General features: G+C 33.9%; 3 protein-coding genes across 6 annotated transcripts in view; 2 read left to right on the forward strand and 1 right to left on the reverse strand.

The window, feature by feature from the left end:
- Positions 1-3,085: 3,085 nt before the first annotated feature.
- On the reverse strand, positions 3,086-6,371 carry LOC114871462 (zinc finger protein 614-like). Of its 3 annotated transcripts, none has more exons than XM_029177407.2 (4): positions 5,951-6,371; positions 5,260-5,694; positions 4,867-5,118; positions 3,086-4,791 (listed from the first exon to the last, which is right to left on the reverse strand). In XM_029177407.2, the coding sequence occupies exons 1-4, from the start codon at positions 6,089-6,091 to the stop codon at positions 3,334-3,336; spliced, it is 2,286 nt and encodes a 761-aa protein (XP_029033240.1). In that variant the 5' UTR covers positions 6,092-6,371; the 3' UTR covers positions 3,086-3,333. The 3 variants fall into 3 exon arrangements, with proteins under 3 accessions (XP_029033240.1, XP_029033231.1, XP_029033249.1); XM_029177398.2 differs by having other exon boundaries at positions 5,927-6,371; XM_029177416.2 differs by lacking the exon at positions 5,951-6,371 and adding an exon at positions 5,754-5,878.
- A 484-nt stretch (positions 6,372-6,855) lies between these two features.
- LOC114871117 (U4/U6.U5 tri-snRNP-associated protein 2) lies at positions 6,856-9,298 on the forward strand. Its single transcript, XM_029176623.2, has 9 exons — positions 6,856-7,002; positions 7,312-7,590; positions 7,672-7,847; positions 7,920-8,145; positions 8,218-8,504; positions 8,564-8,692; positions 8,758-8,819; positions 8,901-9,123; positions 9,194-9,298. Exons 1-9 carry the CDS (start codon positions 6,924-6,926, stop codon positions 9,260-9,262), a joined length of 1,530 nt encoding a protein of 509 aa, XP_029032456.1. The 5' UTR covers positions 6,856-6,923; the 3' UTR covers positions 9,263-9,298.
- Positions 9,299-9,586: 288 nt separating this feature from the next.
- Positions 9,587-16,851, forward strand: part of LOC114872640 (rap guanine nucleotide exchange factor 2-like) — a 160,349-nt gene continuing 153,084 nt past the window's right edge. For both annotated transcript variants that reach the window (XM_029180072.2, XM_029180076.2), the window contains exon 1: positions 9,587-9,861. The gene's annotated coding sequence lies outside the window, so the exon portion shown is untranslated. The remainder of the gene's footprint in view (positions 9,862-16,851) is intronic.

Consider the following 16,851-nt stretch of genomic DNA (forward strand, 5'->3'; position numbering starts at 1 on the left):
CTTGAGCAATGTTTGCTTTTCTTTGTTAAGGAGAAGTGTAAGAAAAATAATGTCTTATTATTTGTATTATTTTTACATATACTTTATCTAGGGAGATAGGCGGTTCTCCTTAGGCTCTCTGAAGGTCAAAAACAAATGGTCCAAGATTTCTACCCTTACCTTTTCTCCTAATCAAAAAAGCCCACATTGCACTTAAATATACCATTATCAGATTCTTATACATTTACCAAAATTTTAATACAAATCATGTAAGTTCCTAGCCTCAACATGAGTCCTCCATCACAACATCAAACAACCTCCGTGCAAACCGATTTCTTTCCCCTAGAATGTACCAGTAAATCAGACAAGCTAAATCATCATCCGATTTCCGAGAAATTCTATTCGATCCCAATTAGCAGACCGATTAGCCTCCGTTTACTGTGTTCCTTCTCAATCTCGAGTGATCTATAGAAATCTATAACAGGACGAGGATTCTCCTCCGATTTGATGGAAATAGAGAATCCTACTAGAAATCTAATCGATCGGTACACATGCAATGTGCAGTTTGCCACGTGTGAATATCACCAAACATACACAAAGTATGGAGGATTCCCTCAGGAGTACCGGTAGTTGAGGCTGAATAGCAAATCAAACACGGATAGCGTTTTATCATTGCGTTACCATGGTAATTATGCGACGGATATCGATAAATATCTGCACTACGCGTAGTTCGGCGTATAAATTAGGTGGATTCGATTACCACCGACAAGCGAATCGTTCAATTCGAAAGTGATCACAAGGGTTCAAGTTTTATTTCTCTTCTTCGCGTCCCCTCTTTGACTCGTTCTTTCGTCCTGTGTCATTATTTATGTACGACGGTAAATTTTTCTTTCAGAGAAAACGAGAGGCTTGCGAATCGCATTGTTCTCCAGTTTTAGTGGTACTGTCAGCTTATAAAATTCTGAGAATTTCGTCGATTTAAAAAATGACGTCAAATTCGAACGATTATGCAAATGATATTTAACAAAGTTCTCAGAATTTAAAAGCTAACAATACCAATAAAACTGTGGAGGACAATGCGATAAAATATATAAAAAATTGGAAAATTATTCACAGGATATTTTGTAAAAAATATTAAAAAAGTATAATGGTAAGGAAAATGGTGCAAGGTTTCGTGGTATTTTGTAAATTGTTGGAACTCGCAATTCTTTTTTTCATTCACTTTGTAGGTAGTAGCGGTTTCCTCAATTTTTATGAATCTTCGTCATTTTATGGAATTTTTTTGATACGGCTAGACATTATTTTCGGAATTCGCTGTTTGTCGCAGTCTTTCATACCTTCTTCAAATTTTTTTATATTTTCTGTCTCGAATCTATTATGCGATTTTTTCCTCATTCTCGTTCTCTCTTTTTGATCAGAATATTCTTTAAGATTGCTGAAAATACGTACATGGTTGAATTTTATCCTTTCTAAACTTCCTCCACTACCTTCGATCATTAAATATGTATGTATATGCTAAAACTACCTATCCATTGTTTAATTTTGTTCATACTCGATTATATACGGAATGCTTTCAGCTGGTCGGAGGTAAGGAGGTAAATCTATATGAAAAATTGTAAAGTAACATTTTATCGTACAAAGCTTCATTTCTGAATAAATCGATATTGACAATTGATCGAAATTTCTATATTTTAATATGACCGCCATAGCGATAAAACATGTGACGCCATCTACTGTCAAGTGCTAAAAATGAGCTGTTTTATTTCGCCGATAGTCCAGAGGTGTAGCTATAAAAAAGCGCGCGAAAAAAGAAATAATGTATATAATTACAAAATTCCTTGTTTTAGGAAAAATTATATGCAAAAATTATGTGCAGCGATGGTTTTAAATCAATAATTTAATTATTTGATTATCCAAATGTGAAAATTAATGTTACAAAACGGTATTTTATCTGATTCCTAAATTTGACTAATTTATAAACCTCAGTGGCGGTCTTTCTAAGAAAATACTTTGTCTACAATCTAGAGATTCAAACATACATTTATTAAATAAACAAATAAATCTTAATAAAATAGGTAAATAAAATTTAAAATAATTCTAAACGTGGTTGAAAATTTTTTATATTTTTTATCCAGAGGGTTTATCAGTAATAATATTACAATCATTAGAATTTTATAAATGATGTAATCACTTTATTAATATAATATATCACAATTTCTACTGTGTATAGTGCTGAAAGCTGTTTGAAAGAGCATTGCCAATGAGATGCCACAGAAATATACACTGATAGCAGTGATCATATGTAATTCTATTCTTCTGTTTATTTAAAAAAATTATGTCATTAATGAAATACAATCACCATTTCGTAGCACTCCCTTGCAATAAAAGTAGCTATCAGCCTTTTACTTATCAAATAATTTTTCAATGATTTGCTAGGATTGATATGAAAATATTTTTACTTTTTTTACTATAATAATCATATTTTGTATTATAGATAATAAATGTTGCATCTTCATTTTTATCAGAGGTTTTTATAACAATTTTTAGTGCACACAGAATGCAAAATATGAATTCTCGTATGTCCACATAATAAAAAGAATATTTCACAACATATTTCAACATGTTTTTAAATAAATAACGTCCATGTTATTTTATTAACACTATGCATTGATTTTTTACAAACACGTTAAAAAATAAGTTATAAATTATTCGTTTCGATTTTTTTTTAATATATCATTGTTGATTAATACGAGCACTTCGTTAAAATTACATAATATGTATAAATATATGGTGTGATCGTAAATTTGAATAACTTGCGTATAGCATCTTTTTTAAGTTTTTACAATATGTTAAGGATTTTCAGAATCCATTTTAATACGCGTCATTAGATAAATATATTATTACAAGCCAGAAACCAGTTCCTATAATATATGGACTGAAATAGGTTATGAATAATATTATTCACCATTCTGTTAACATAAAGTTGACAATTATCTTATATCTTGATCAATAGAAATCATTTATCTCCAAAATACATAAGACTATAAATAAAATAAAATAAATTGTTTAAAAATACTTCGTACAATTCGGTAAAATATTTATGTACATATACCGATGTAAAAAAAAAAAGAAATGATAGTGTAAATGATTGTACAATTTGTTTTAGACTCTATGTAGTATAAGTGACTTTAAAAAACATTAATTCTTGCAAAGAATTTTCGAAAATATATTCTTTGTATATAATTTCAACATATACGCTACAATAAAGGAATACATCGTGGTGACTAATGCCGCTTTATAAAATGCAGACTCGATATTTTAGTTCCTGTCGTGCGTTCTTTGTTTTCGTAAATTTCAATCAGCGGTAATCTGAATTCCCTCTTGGGAATCTCGAAGTACAATTTCAGCTGGTAGGATATTTTTTATTTCGTTTTGACGAGGAACCGTATCGTCCTTTTGCACAGTTGGTGTATTATGATGTTTCTTTTTGTGACACATCATTGTTGATCTCGACACGAATGTCTTAGAACAGGCATCGCATTCGTAAGGTCGTTCCCCGGTGTGTAATCTTTTATGGATAGCCATAGGAGTGAATTGTGTAAACGTTTTGCCACACACGTCACATCTATAAGGTCGTTCTCCTGTATGCAACCTTCTATGACACCTCAACGCAGCTCTTCTGGCAAACACTTTTCCACACATGTCGCATTTAAAACTTTTCTCTCCAGTGTGCATGGTTGAATGAATTTTGAGATCAACTCGAGTTAAAAATCCTTTACCACAAACTTCACATAAATAAGGTTTCTCACCGGTATGAATACGTAGATGCGTGTTAAGGTAACTTTTACTAACAAACATTTTATTGCATACCACGCATGGATACTGCCGGTTATCCATGCCTGAATGTATTTTTTGATGACTTTTACAGAGTCCTTTAGTTATAAAACCTCTACCACATATCTCACAGACATAAGGTTTAACACCGAGATGCCTGTTCTGATGATCTAACAAGGATTGTTTCGTTTTGAAATGTTGTCCGCATGTATTACACGGGAAGGGTTTTAAATCTGAATGTACTCTTTGGTGAAGGACAAGATAGCTTTTAGACTGGAAACCTTTGCCACACGTGGAACAATTGTAATCAAATTGTCCTGTATGCGTGGCCGTATGTTGTGCAAGCCCTATTTTACTACGAAATGCTTTTTCACAAGTGACGCATTGAAAAGGTTTTTCACCAGTATGTTTTCTCATGTGCTCTTGCAATTTATAATTCGTCCTATATTGTTTGCCACAGTGGGTACAAACTTTTGGAGTCCACTTTTGTCTCATTGTTGCTTGCTTTTTCTCCTCTATACTAGTATCGTTTTGTGAAGGCGTTAATTCTGGTTCTGTGACCTCTTTTCCATTACTGACTACCTTATTTTTATGTACATCACATCCCTCTTTATGTACATTTAGCGCATCCACACTTGTAAAATATAATTCACAGGGACAGTAACAAAAGTACTGTTCAAAATGTGCTATCATATTACTCGATCCTAACGTTGCTTCGTTACAAAATGGGCACACGTACCAGTGTGAACCTGTTTCGTCAACGGTAGGATTATTTAATGTCGTTTCTAATAATGCATTTTTCGCTTCTTTTGTATATTCAACTAAAATTTCGGAATTTCCCGCTGTTACTTGACTTGTTGATGCTAAAGTATTTGTTTGAGAAGCTGTATGTACAGGAGTTTCACTTTCAACTATACGCGATTCTTCCAAATCATTTGTAGTCTCTTGTTGAGCAGAAGAAAAACTTTCATGCGGTACCTACAGACCATAAAATTATTTTTATAAAAACTTTATTTTTGAATGAAATTAATATCATAATATGAAGTAACTCACATTATTTTCAAGTACATTCGTAGGATTTTCTGTGGTCAATCTATCGTGCAACCTATGATACTCTTGTTTAATTGGTACAGATTCGTATTTTACATTATCACAATAATGTACTATTTGTTCACGACTTTGATCCTCAGGATTTATTGAAGTTACATAATTTATTCCTAACTGACTCAAGTGACCGCTAACTGTTAAGTTCCCAACTACAGTCATATCTCCCTCCAGATGCATTGCTATCTGGTGATTAGAAACCTGCAACATAAAAATATGAATGAGTAAATTCAATGAGAAACATATTTGACAAATATTTCTGTTCAAAATATTACTGTAATAAATATAGTACAATTTATTTCAGTAACCATATTTGAGCCAAAAAGAAGGTTGTTCATTTACTTCTCGTATATGTTCATCCACCATTCTGACGGTATCTCCATCTAAACAGTCGATACCTGTGACTTCAATATCGGTATCCTGTGGTCCAATTTCTTCTTGCGTGACAACCTGTTCACCACCTGCTAAATCTATTTCATCCATGACTTGCATGGTATGTATAGCAGTTTCTTCTGTTTCTTGAGAATTTACATGATTTTGTACATCTTCAATATTATTCTGTATTCTATCGATATTCCTTTGAATTCTATTCATTTCTTCTACTTCTTCTAAATCCTGCTTCGATATACGAACAACTTCTCCCTTGGCAATTTCTTTTAGCATTTCCATAAACATCCCTTCAGTGTGTAAACATTTTTCACGAAAATCAAATAATTGGTCCAATTTATAAGCACATTCCTCGCACACTACTTTTGGTAATTGATCAGTCATAGATACCTAAAAATAATCAATCAATTGATAACACTGATATCTGTTGAAAGACAATATTAACTAACATCATAATCATTAGCCTTTTTTTCAATCGCGTATGTAGTTAAATGCCTAGCATATACCCTGGTCTTTTGTTATAAGAACGTGAAACCTTGCACTAATTTTCTTCCTCTATTTATAGTTAAATTAGAAAGAGGGGGTGAAGACCAGAGCAGTGAAGATTGCAATGAAATTGTACCTCTATCTTTACGCATGATTTTACCTGTACTGGCAAACACGCGGCTATTTTCTTGTCAATGTTGCGCATTTGATCGCCGGCTTCGAAAATCGGTAATCCCATTAGAATGCCCGTTTTAGTCGCACATAAACGACATAAATAATCAAATTCCTCAACGACGGCCATATCAACCGAACAGAGATCGTCTTGTTGCCAGACTAAACGAGCGACTCAAGGCCCGATCCGGTTTTAATTTAAAAGATCCAATGAGAAATGTCTTTTACGTGAATTAGTAAACTTGTGTCACGCATTACGACATTTCTTTAATGTGCCTACTGTAGATCTTCAGTTTAAAACTGTTCTACTTTAAAGATATGCATTATCCGGGGATATTTGTCAAATAAATCTGTGTTCACACCATCGCGGAACCTCCGGCAATCAGTCGTGGCACCCGCAGCGGAGGGGGATTGCTTTGGGTTGCTCTCTTTTCATCTTTAAAGAATTTTGCTTTGCAGATGGCGTGGCAAACATTCTTTCGATCGATTTGCGAGTTATCGCAGATCGACAAATTTTTGGAACTATACTTTTGAAAAATATACTTTTCCAAAAAGTATTTTTTGAGACGACGGAATCAATTTCTTATTAAAATTTTATCCAACATTTTTAAATGATACGCCGATGAATACAAAGAATTTGATAGAACTTGTGTATTAAGAGACTATAAAAGTATTTTAGACAAATATGTAAAGTACTTCCTAATCCTTCGCTTAAAATAAAAATCAATATTTTCTGAATCAAAGATCTATAATAAATTATATTGAAATAAATTAATACAATTGCAAATGATCACTATATATTCCGTTTTAATATAGGGAAACTAGAAATCATCAATGTTATTTTTAATTATATGTTAATTAAATGTATGTAATTTAATAAAGAAGTATACAGTTTAGCAATATTAACTTTTATTTAACAAATATTTCTTCATAAAAGTGAATTATACTGATTTCTAATAAAAATGGCGACGAATAAACAGGGAAATCAACAAAAACGAAAATTATTGCAACAAAAGAATAATTTAGATGAAGAAAATGACAGTGAGTACTTTTAATCACACTTCCTTAAAATTTTCATTGATTTTAGGTTCAAATATTAGTTACAAAGGTAATGAAAGGTTTGAAGTTTGTTTACATACATGAATTTTAAGGTTAGGTATTTTCTTTCTTATTTTAATCAATAACTATTGATTTATCGTTGTTTTTTCGTGGAATACTGTTTCTTTCAGCTTTAATGAAGCCTATACTGAATCAGATCAATATAAATTTTCACAACTGTATATGTTATATTTCAATAAAGTTCTTAACCTAAACGTAGGTTAAGATTCAATATCGTAACTTTGTTTACAGGAAATGTTAAGATCGCCAAAACAAATTTGGACGCACCAAGGCTGTGTCCTTACTTGGACACAATAAATCGTCAATTTCTGGACTTTGATTTTGAAAAATTGTGTTCAGTATCATTGTCAAGGATTAATGTATATGCCTGCCTTGTATGTGGAAAGTATTTCCAAGGCAGAGGTACCAATACTCATGCATATACACATAGTGTAGCAGAAAGTCATCATGTATTTCTTAATCTTCACACATTGAAATTTTATTGTCTACCTGACAATTATGAGATAATTGGTAATCGATCATCATTATCATTTTCTCATTTTGTATTTATTAAAATGTATTTATATTCAATAATAAATAATTAATATTTAGATTCATCATTGGATGACATAAAGTATGTTTTGAATCCCACATTTGATAAAGCACAAATTGCCCAATTGGATAAAAGTGATAAATTATCTAGAGCCATTGATGGTTCATTGTATTCTCCAGGTATTGTGGGAATGAATAATATCAAAGCAAATGATTACTGTAATGTTATTTTACAAGTAAGTTAATTCCAGATACTTATAGTTGCTTATTTATTTTATCAGGATCATAATAATAATTAATTTTTACAGGCACTTTCTCATGTCACACCTTTAAGAGACTTTTTCTTAAGAGAATCTAATTATTCTCATGTAAAAAGACCACCAGGTGATTCTTCTTATCTATTAGTTCAACGTTTTGGAGAATTAATGAGGAAACTATGGAATCCACGTAATTTTAAAGCTCATGTTAGTCCACACGAAATGTTGCAAGCTGTTGTATTATGGAGCAAAAAGAGATTTCAATTTACAGAACAGGGTATATAATATATTATTACAAGAAAACACTTATGATGTTAAGTTTAATGCATATAAATGATATGTTTTTTAGGTGATCCAATTGACTTTTTGTCATGGTTTATGAATGCTCTTCATTTAGCATTAAACGGTACCAAAAAGCGTGATTCTAGTATAGTGTACAAAACATTCTTGGGTCATATGCGTATATACACACGAAAAATACCACCTCTTGAATTAGACGAAAGTCAAAGAAGTGAACTACTTCATACTGTAGAATACGGTGAAACTGTAACAGAAAGTCCATTTTTGTACCTAACATGTGATCTTCCTCCACCACCTCTTTTTAAGGACCAGTTTACTGAAAATATTATCCCTCAAGTTAGTATTCATTTAATATAAATATCATGAACGCAATAAGATATTTTTTATTTCTATAGGTTAACTTGTATACATTGTTGAATAAATTTAATGCTGTAACCGAGAAAGAATACAAAACTTATAAGGAGAATTTTATGAAAAGATTTGAAATAACAGAACTTCCACCTTATCTTATACTTTATATAAAGGTAAGTTTTATTTAATATATCTAACTTTTATGAGTTACTCAGTATAATAAACTTTTTTTGTTCAGAGGTTTACAAAGAATACGTTTTTCGTAGAAAAAAATCCCACCATAGTTAACTTCCCGGTTAAGTAAGTAATTCTTATTACATTGCTTTTTATATCTCAAGAAAAGATATGATCAATTGATTTTCCAATATCTACACGTTACAGAAATGTAGATTTTGGTGATATTTTAACACCTGAAGTGAAACAAAGACATCCATATACAACATATGACCTAGTTGCAAATATAGTTCATGATGGTGAGCCTGGTCAGGGAACATATAGGGTACACATTTTACACAGAGCTACTGGTCAGTGGTATGAAATGCAAGATTTACATGTGACTCAAATTCTACCCCAGATGATAACCTTGACCGAAGCATACATACAAGTACGTATTTATACCATAATTTTTCTTCTTATAGTTTGAATATATATCTTGTATGTTTTTACATTTTCAGATTTATGAATTAAAGAAAGATACACTCTCAGAAAATGGTGACAATAAGAGCGAGAAGACAGTAACGTGATAAATGTAATTTTCTAAATAAAATATTTAAATTTTCCATTTTTCTTTACTGTTTACTTTCCACACTCTATAATAAATCCAATCTCAATAGAATATTTCATTAGAAAATTATCCTTATAATGAAAATAAAATTAGAAATGCTGCTCCATTTTATACGCGTCTGACCCTGCGAGCCGCCGATCGTGCCGAAAGTAGCCGAGCTATTCCGAAAAGATCGGAAGTGTACACGAACTGGAAGTGGAAGTCGCGTCGCTGGTGGGGAATGTTTGCAGGGTGGGGGGTAGAGTGTCGCGCCGAAGCCGAAGCGAACCGGAGTAGAGTTACAACCGGCACGCGTTACGGTCACGAGCGAACGTCCTTTTGTATGGTTCGCGCTTTTTCTGTCTTTATTTCTGTCGTACCTTTTGTTTTCGGAGTGTGTATCGGGACAACGCGTTACGTGTATCGTTAATTTACGCGTTTTAGTGATACTGACCATACCTCTCCGCCATCGTAGTTCATTGTCGCGAGTGCTTTGGCTGTGTGTATATACCTTGTGTTGTCCAGTGTGTTCTCAGCACGTGGATTATCACCGGTTCGGAGTGACGCTGTCTACACACGGTGAGTGTTTCTTTTTGTTTCAACAAAAACTATAGAATCCTTTGATTCACGAGTGAAAGGATTCAATGCGTGCGTAAGAATTTTTCGAAAAATCGTGGCAGCCTGCTGGCGGTAACGGTTCTATCTCGTGCAAACGGCACCTGACGGAGAATCTCCATTTCCTTTAAAGCTTTCCCGCGTAACATTGTCTGACATCGTGCGCAAGCTTGCTATTTGCAAAATCCTTGAAACGTTTAAGAGGCTAGAAAAAATAAAACGAGATCCGCCATTTAATGCTAATTCCCTAGCGGTTCGGTTATTCCTGTACACATGGCTCATGTTAATTCGGATTTGCGTCGGCATCTTGGCATTACGTGCTACCTTCCACTAACCGCTCCAAATACCTGTTTCTTATGCGAATCTGAAAAAAAACCATCTGATTGCGTGGTCCCCGTAGTGGAGTCGCAACGTTCTCTGGTTAAAAAGTGGGGAGGTACATTGACTCTCGAAGAAGCTGCGAGTTTCGGATTCCTAGTATCTTGCTTGTAATCGTTGCATCGTGTAAACCAGTTTCCGCGTGCGAAACGACGCTCGATGACATATCGAAACTACGTCATCGACCAAGATCGATATATATTCAACTCGATATTTTGCTAGCTCAAACTCGTTTTTTACGATTCATTTTAATTTTATGAATATTTCCAATATTCATAGTTAGGTAGTTAGGTCACTACATATAAAACAGTAAGCGCTTGATAATTCCCTGCATTGGGGAATTATTGAGTATTCTTTGGAATTCATTTATTTTTATAAACCAGCTATATATTTATTGGCTACCTGAGCATTTCTAACAGGAAATTATCGAGCATCAACTATAATAGCCAAATAATTAAATGCAGCTCGATAATTTCCTGCATTTGGAAATTATCAAGAATTCTTCAGAATTTATTTATTTCTGCGACAGAAATACATATTCAGTTGCTATTTAAGCACTCCCAACAGGAAATTATCAAGCGTCTACTGTAATAGCAATATAATCAAATCTTTACTAAATATAAAAAGAAGCGCAAAACTAGGAGATTAGCGAAGAGTACGTTCGCCAAAGTGTTAACAGAAGCCATTGGAAGGAACCTGGAAACGAAAGAGAACCCTGGCAAGTAATTGCATGGTTTTTCTTGGGAGCCGTTCGTAAACCGAAGGAATAAATGGGATTCCCGGGCCGCGGAGGACGTTACTGACATTCTTATGGAATGTTTTTAACGTGGGTGGTATATTAAGCAGAAATGCACCGTATGATGCACTGTTTCGTTTCGAGATCCTCTGACGGTCGTCCCTCGCCAGACCTAATATCTCATCGTCCAGCCGCGTTTCAGAAACGCGTAGAAAATAGCGAGGAAACCTTTTGCTTCTTTTACGAGTTGCTTTTCAAATATACATCTCGGGCAACGGTCAGTTGGCGGGTATAAACGTGTCAAGGATGGAGATCATGGTTGTATTCATCTACGTGGTACACATCCTTGAGGCATTTCAGTATCGATTGAGGATACGGGAGCGTATCCGGTGTAATTTGAACATAACACACCTAGATCATTGTTTTGATTCTTGCTTAGAGTCTTCTTACTTTGTTTTCGTTGTCGGACTTTATTTACAGTCGTTCAAGTATTACATCTTACAGTGGTACAACCATAATTGCCCGATAGGGGATTTAAAAACAATTTTTTCTATACCTTATTAGCATCGTATGATAATATTAAAATTTTCATAAATATTCCGGTGCTTATTAAGGAGCAGATTTTTAGCTTCTTAATAGAGGGGTTAATTGATTCTTCTGACCCGTTCCTCCAGTTGCACTACTTACACAGGGTACCCTGGGCAAGTGGGCCTAATGCTCTAAAATGGTGTATGATAGAAAAAAATGTAGCTCGATAGAATTAAATAGCATCGAATAGAGTATCACTTGATAAGAATATTGATTATGGAAGTGAAGGCGTTCCAAAGATTTTAAAATCAATTTCATTTATATCAAATGGGATCGTATATTTATTTTAATGTTAATGGATGTATCGTGTTATTCTTTATAAAAAAGTGTTAGGGTACTGGGGTCGAAAATTGATTAGTTCAAAAGATATCTTAGGTAGCGTAGTATTTATCAACCGCGATTTGGAAATTAATAATTTTACAGCGTGCATTAACAGAACTTTTCGAAGAAAATTCCATCAGTAAACTTTAGTTATAGGATAGTAAATAAAATTACAGAGGTCGTAAATTCAACAAAGTTTGCGATTATCAAGGCGTTAAAGAACTTCTAAGATACCTCTACTAAAAATTTTATTAATCAAGGTTATAAATTAATTTTCCATGCTTGAAACATTAAATGCCAGAAGATAGTAATATAATCTCTGATTGAAACATAAATTGAGCGAATGAAATTCGTTAAAATAAATTATTCTAAAATTCTAAATAATCTGATCTCCGCTTTAATTGTCTGTAATTAAAACGGAAAGTATCATCGAAAGAAGATATTAATCTGAACAGATTAAACACTTTCCCCGACTGTCGTTGAATTTATCCAGCACAATGGTGGCTTGTTAATTAATTCGCGCCGTTTCTGAAGTACTTTCTTGTCTGAAAAAAGGAAGAAAGAAGGAAAGGTAATAATCGATCGTTCGTCGAAACTGATTAGCGAGAAAATGCTCGTTACCGTTGTCAGACACGAATCCGCGTAATTAACCGACGCCGCGTGGAAGAAAGTTTTCGTTCCGATTCTTTTTTCCTTTTTTTTTTTCCATTCACGGAGGATCCTCCACAGGAAGGCAAGACATTATTGTTTTCCCCGTAGCAGGAAGTCGTCTCGTACGCGAAATAAATCCGCAAAGGAGAAAGTCGCGAGTTTTGTCGTTGCACGCGCGTGTATGCGAGCGAGTATAGGGTGACACAAAGAAGAGGAATCGAGTCTCGTATTCCATGCAGGTAGAAAGAAGATGCGGTTTGCTAGAGATAATAGTCTGAAGAATAGCAGGTTACCAGCTGTTACACGACTTCAAGCTGGCTTTGCACGTTCCTCCAATTTGCACATGCAAATTTACCCAAATAAACTGAATTCATTACCCTGTTCACGCGTTCAGTTTAGATTCTACTATTTTATTGCTCGTTAATTAATTCGACTAGGGTGAGGTGTAGAATAATTCTGGGATTTGGTGCAAGAAATAGTAATGTCACATTTTTGCAAAATTATTAGGTATTTTGGGAAAATTAAAAATGTAGAAAAAAGTCTTAAATGTTTTAGTGTTTTATCAATTTTATTTTTATCTATTTCTTACCCACTTTTAATTGTAAATAGAGTAACTGTGGATTTAATTTTGACGGGGTCAAATTTCTCCTCACCATGGTACTTAAATGAAAATTTCAAGAATTTGAGTTTCAATTTATGAAGAAGAATTAGCTCGTGTTGGTGATTCGAAAAGAAATTAAAAGAAGCTTTTAGTAGTTTCTCGGATTGAAATACATGTTTCTTTCTATCTTCTTAGGAATGCAAGAATCTCTTCACAAATAACCGCTATGTTAGGTCGTTTATTATTATCATCTTCTTTGAGACTGGTTCTGCCAGTTTGAAATCTATAAATTTAATGATAGGCGATGCTTTCGATTCCGCGAACCTACTACAGCTTTATAATCGATTTTATATTCATCATAACATTTCTAATTCCAAGGGTTTATGGCATCGTTATGATTATAGATCTTTTGTATTATAAAACACGTTTACTGTTGGAAAGAGTAAAAATGAATAACAAGAAATTAGCCACAAGTGAATTATTTTATTTATCTATTATCTCTTCAAGTCTTCTACAAAACTTAATATTATTCTGTAATAATATTACAACTATTGTATTATAATATTAACTTTTGTCATTTTTGAGATAAATTTACTTAATCAATCTGCAAATATTCAAATTGAATTTTATTATTCAATAGCAATAATCTGTCTATCTTTTTTATCTTATACAAATTCTAAGCTCCTCAGGATGAATGTCGTGTTCCACTTAAAAATAGTGTATACAATTACAGATTCGTAGAATTCGATTAAAGATCCAAGAATTTATGTATGCTGACAGTGAAAGAGTATTTGAAGATTTCAGATAGTCAGGTAGTTTGTCGTCTTTCGACTGAAGGGTTCTATTTCACTTGGAGCAATCAAGATCAAAGTTTGTTACATAGTGAGAAAAAGAGAGGAGGGAATACGGCCAGAATTTTGGAATACCATGGATGGCTTTAGAATGAAAGAATGTCACTGGAAGGCAGGGATTCTCTCTCGTCAGATTACGATTGGGAATACGTTTCACTTCGAATTCGCATATTTTACTTGCATGACACTTCAATCACCAAAAAGGAGATCTAAAACCGTCCCAAAACTAGGGCACACCAGCTTGAATAATCTTTCTTAAAGAACAATGAAAGAGAGATCTAATTAAAATTTATAAAAATATTGTGAATTTTGATACAACATAAAATTAATAATATTACTAATTAATAAATAGTAATAAGCAGTGGTAATATTACTAATATAACACAATACGTTTGTATTTTAGCCTCCCTTTAATATTTTACTAGGTTGCTGCAAAATTACATAAATTTTTAAATAGTTACATGATAATCCAAAAAAACGAGTTAATGTTTAAGATTTTAACAGACAGTCCTCTCAAATGATTATTTTACAAATGAGATAAATAACAAACTATGAAATATTTATTTCAAAAAATCAAACAAATTTTCTTTTAATACATAGAGAGTAGAATTTGAAAAATCATATAGGTAGTATGTATTACGAACCAGTTTAAAGATAAGATGAAACAATTAACACAAATAATTTCTCGCAAAGAGTCGAAACGTGTTTTAATAGCAAAAATGTCGATCACTTCATCGTTTCGTCGCTTGTTAGACATGGAAGTAATTTTCTTTGTATCGAAATTGCATTTTTTCCGTGTTCATTAGTACAAGAATACATACTACAGTGATTCGTTCAGTTCGAACAATTGTCATTGATTAACCTCATTACGACAATGGTGTAATCACGTGTAGTAATGTGTAGAGGTTGATGTACCTTCTTGTCTTTAGATGCAACATTCATTAAAATTAAATCGCAATTATAGATAGAATCATTCAAAAAATATTTTAATAGTGCTTATAATGTATGGAAGAAAAAAATATCTATGTTGAAAAGATTTGGTTAGACCGGGTAATCATCAGGTCGGGTCGGGCAGAATTCCGAAAATTTGTTCGGGTACCCGTAATTTTGAGACCCGAATATCAACTAGAAAACCGACTCTGTAATCGGGTCATGATTTTTTAAATTTATCTCAAATTTGTAAGTTTAAACTCAAGTTCGGATCTCGCAAGAGTTAATATTAATTACACCTAATATTGCTGAGTCAACAGGTAAACAGTCTTCCAGTTGGTAGGGCGTTAACAGTCGGTCTTCAAAGCCACCTGTACACGTTGTTCCCACCGAAAGGGTTAATAAAAACGTACTCAAGTCCGGGGGGAATAAAAACTCCTTAGTCGGGGAACAAGTTAGCCCTGTCGGCGTCGTGACGCACACTTTCGGTGCTCTTCTTTACGCGATGATTAGAAGCGGAAGGACACCGTCGTGACTCGCGCAGATTGAATACAATGGCCACGGTGTGTACCCTCATTTACGTAATGCACTAGGAGAAAAAGACAATGCCGTCTGGCGCTTCTCTCGTTTATGATTCGTTGCCCGGGAGACACGAAAAGAAAAATTACAGGGTGGTTCGTTGCCGTGTCGTTACCGCCTTTCGAACGTGAAATCTCAAGAGCACCTCTCATTCACTTGCTCTCTTTTCTTTCTTTCTCAATGCATGATAACGCGTATATATTTGCTCGGAATAGAGAAAGAGAGAGTTAAGTACGTCCTCGTCGTGGAATATGTACGTGGGTGCAACGACGCGTCGATGACTCGATTTCTCTGGAGACTGTTTCTTTTCCTTTTTTTTTTGGTTGCTTTTTCTCATGGACCACTGTCTGATGTATTGCTACGACCCCGAGAGACGGAAATCTCGTCGGTGAAATTGCAATTAATTGAAAAGTTAAATGGGCTCGATGGTACCTCGTTCGCTACTTCCTGCATCTCCACGGCAATTTCCTCTTTTTCTTTCTTTAATGAGCACATATGTCGGGATTATGAATTTTAGTACCTTTGTAAGGATTATTCTTTTATCACCTGATAATTGGTGTTTGATTGGTTTTCAATCGAGTACCTGATTTGGTTTATTTCTTGCGTTGAAAGTCGGGGTGTGCGGGTCGGGAAAATTCGGGCAGATTCGGTCCAAAATGTTGTTGAGAACCCGTCCGAGTCGGGTAATTTCGGGTACCCGATTTCGGGGTACAATTTCGTAATTTCGATACACTTCTAGTTGATTTATTCATCATACAAGTATTATAAAACAATTTTACTTGAATTATTACACCTATATTTTTCAACGAAGATTAATTCAAGTAGCTTTGTATCCTTCATAAATAAACTCATCATTATTTATTAAAATAAAGAGAAACCTGCCATTCAGTTTCGTTCCACTGTTCTATAAATGCTGCAAAATGAATAATTTCACTTGTAGCTCGTAATAGTTGAGCATTTACCGTAACAGGTAATCCGAGATTAATGATCGAACGCAATCGCATTAAGTCGCTCGCTTTGTACATTTGCGGTAAGTGGTAATAACGTTGCTCTATAAATGATGTCTCAGACAGTTGCACATGCATCGTTTTCTCTAAGATTGCTTTGCACCTGTACGGTCGATAAATGACACGAAGAAGAAGAAGACGAAGAAGAGATGCTTTCTTGAAGAATAAAGGCAGAAGATTGCGCTCGTCTTTCGTGACAGAAGATGCTCTGAATGAGAGTTTACGGACGAAAGGTCTGAGCTGTAAATCTGAAGACCAAAAGTGTCACGAATATATTTGTCACGTGTGTTCTTTTTCTCAGAAGAAAAATTT

This window comes from Osmia bicornis, chromosome 3 (genome assembly GCF_907164935.1).
Source record: "Osmia bicornis bicornis chromosome 3, iOsmBic2.1, whole genome shotgun sequence".
In the NCBI taxonomy this organism is placed as follows: domain Eukaryota; kingdom Metazoa; phylum Arthropoda; class Insecta; order Hymenoptera; family Megachilidae; genus Osmia; species Osmia bicornis.

What these genes read in the sequence shown, in the direction of transcription:
- LOC114871462 (XM_029177398.2), bottom strand. Translation starts at nt 6,091, where the DNA reads ATGGCCGTCGTTGAGGAATTTGATTATTTATGTCGTTTATGTGCGACT. An exon ending in AATCATGCGTAAAGATAGAG is followed by an intron (nt 5,695 to 5,926) that starts GTACAATTTCAT and finishes GATTATTTTTAG; the next exon opens with GTATCTATGACTGATCAATT. An exon ending in CGAATGTACTTGAAAATAAT is followed by an intron (nt 4,792 to 4,866) that starts GTGAGTTACTTC and finishes TATGGTCTGTAG; the next exon opens with GTACCGCATGAAAGTTTTTC.
- LOC114871117 (XM_029176623.2), top strand. Translation starts at nt 6,924, where the DNA reads ATGGCGACGAATAAACAGGGAAATCAACAAAAACGAAAATTATTGCAA. An exon ending in ATTTCAATTTACAGAACAGG is followed by an intron (nt 8,146 to 8,217) that starts GTATATAATATA and finishes TATGTTTTTTAG; the next exon opens with GTGATCCAATTGACTTTTTG. An exon ending in ATAGTTAACTTCCCGGTTAA is followed by an intron (nt 8,820 to 8,900) that starts GTAAGTAATTCT and finishes TACACGTTACAG; the next exon opens with AAATGTAGATTTTGGTGATA.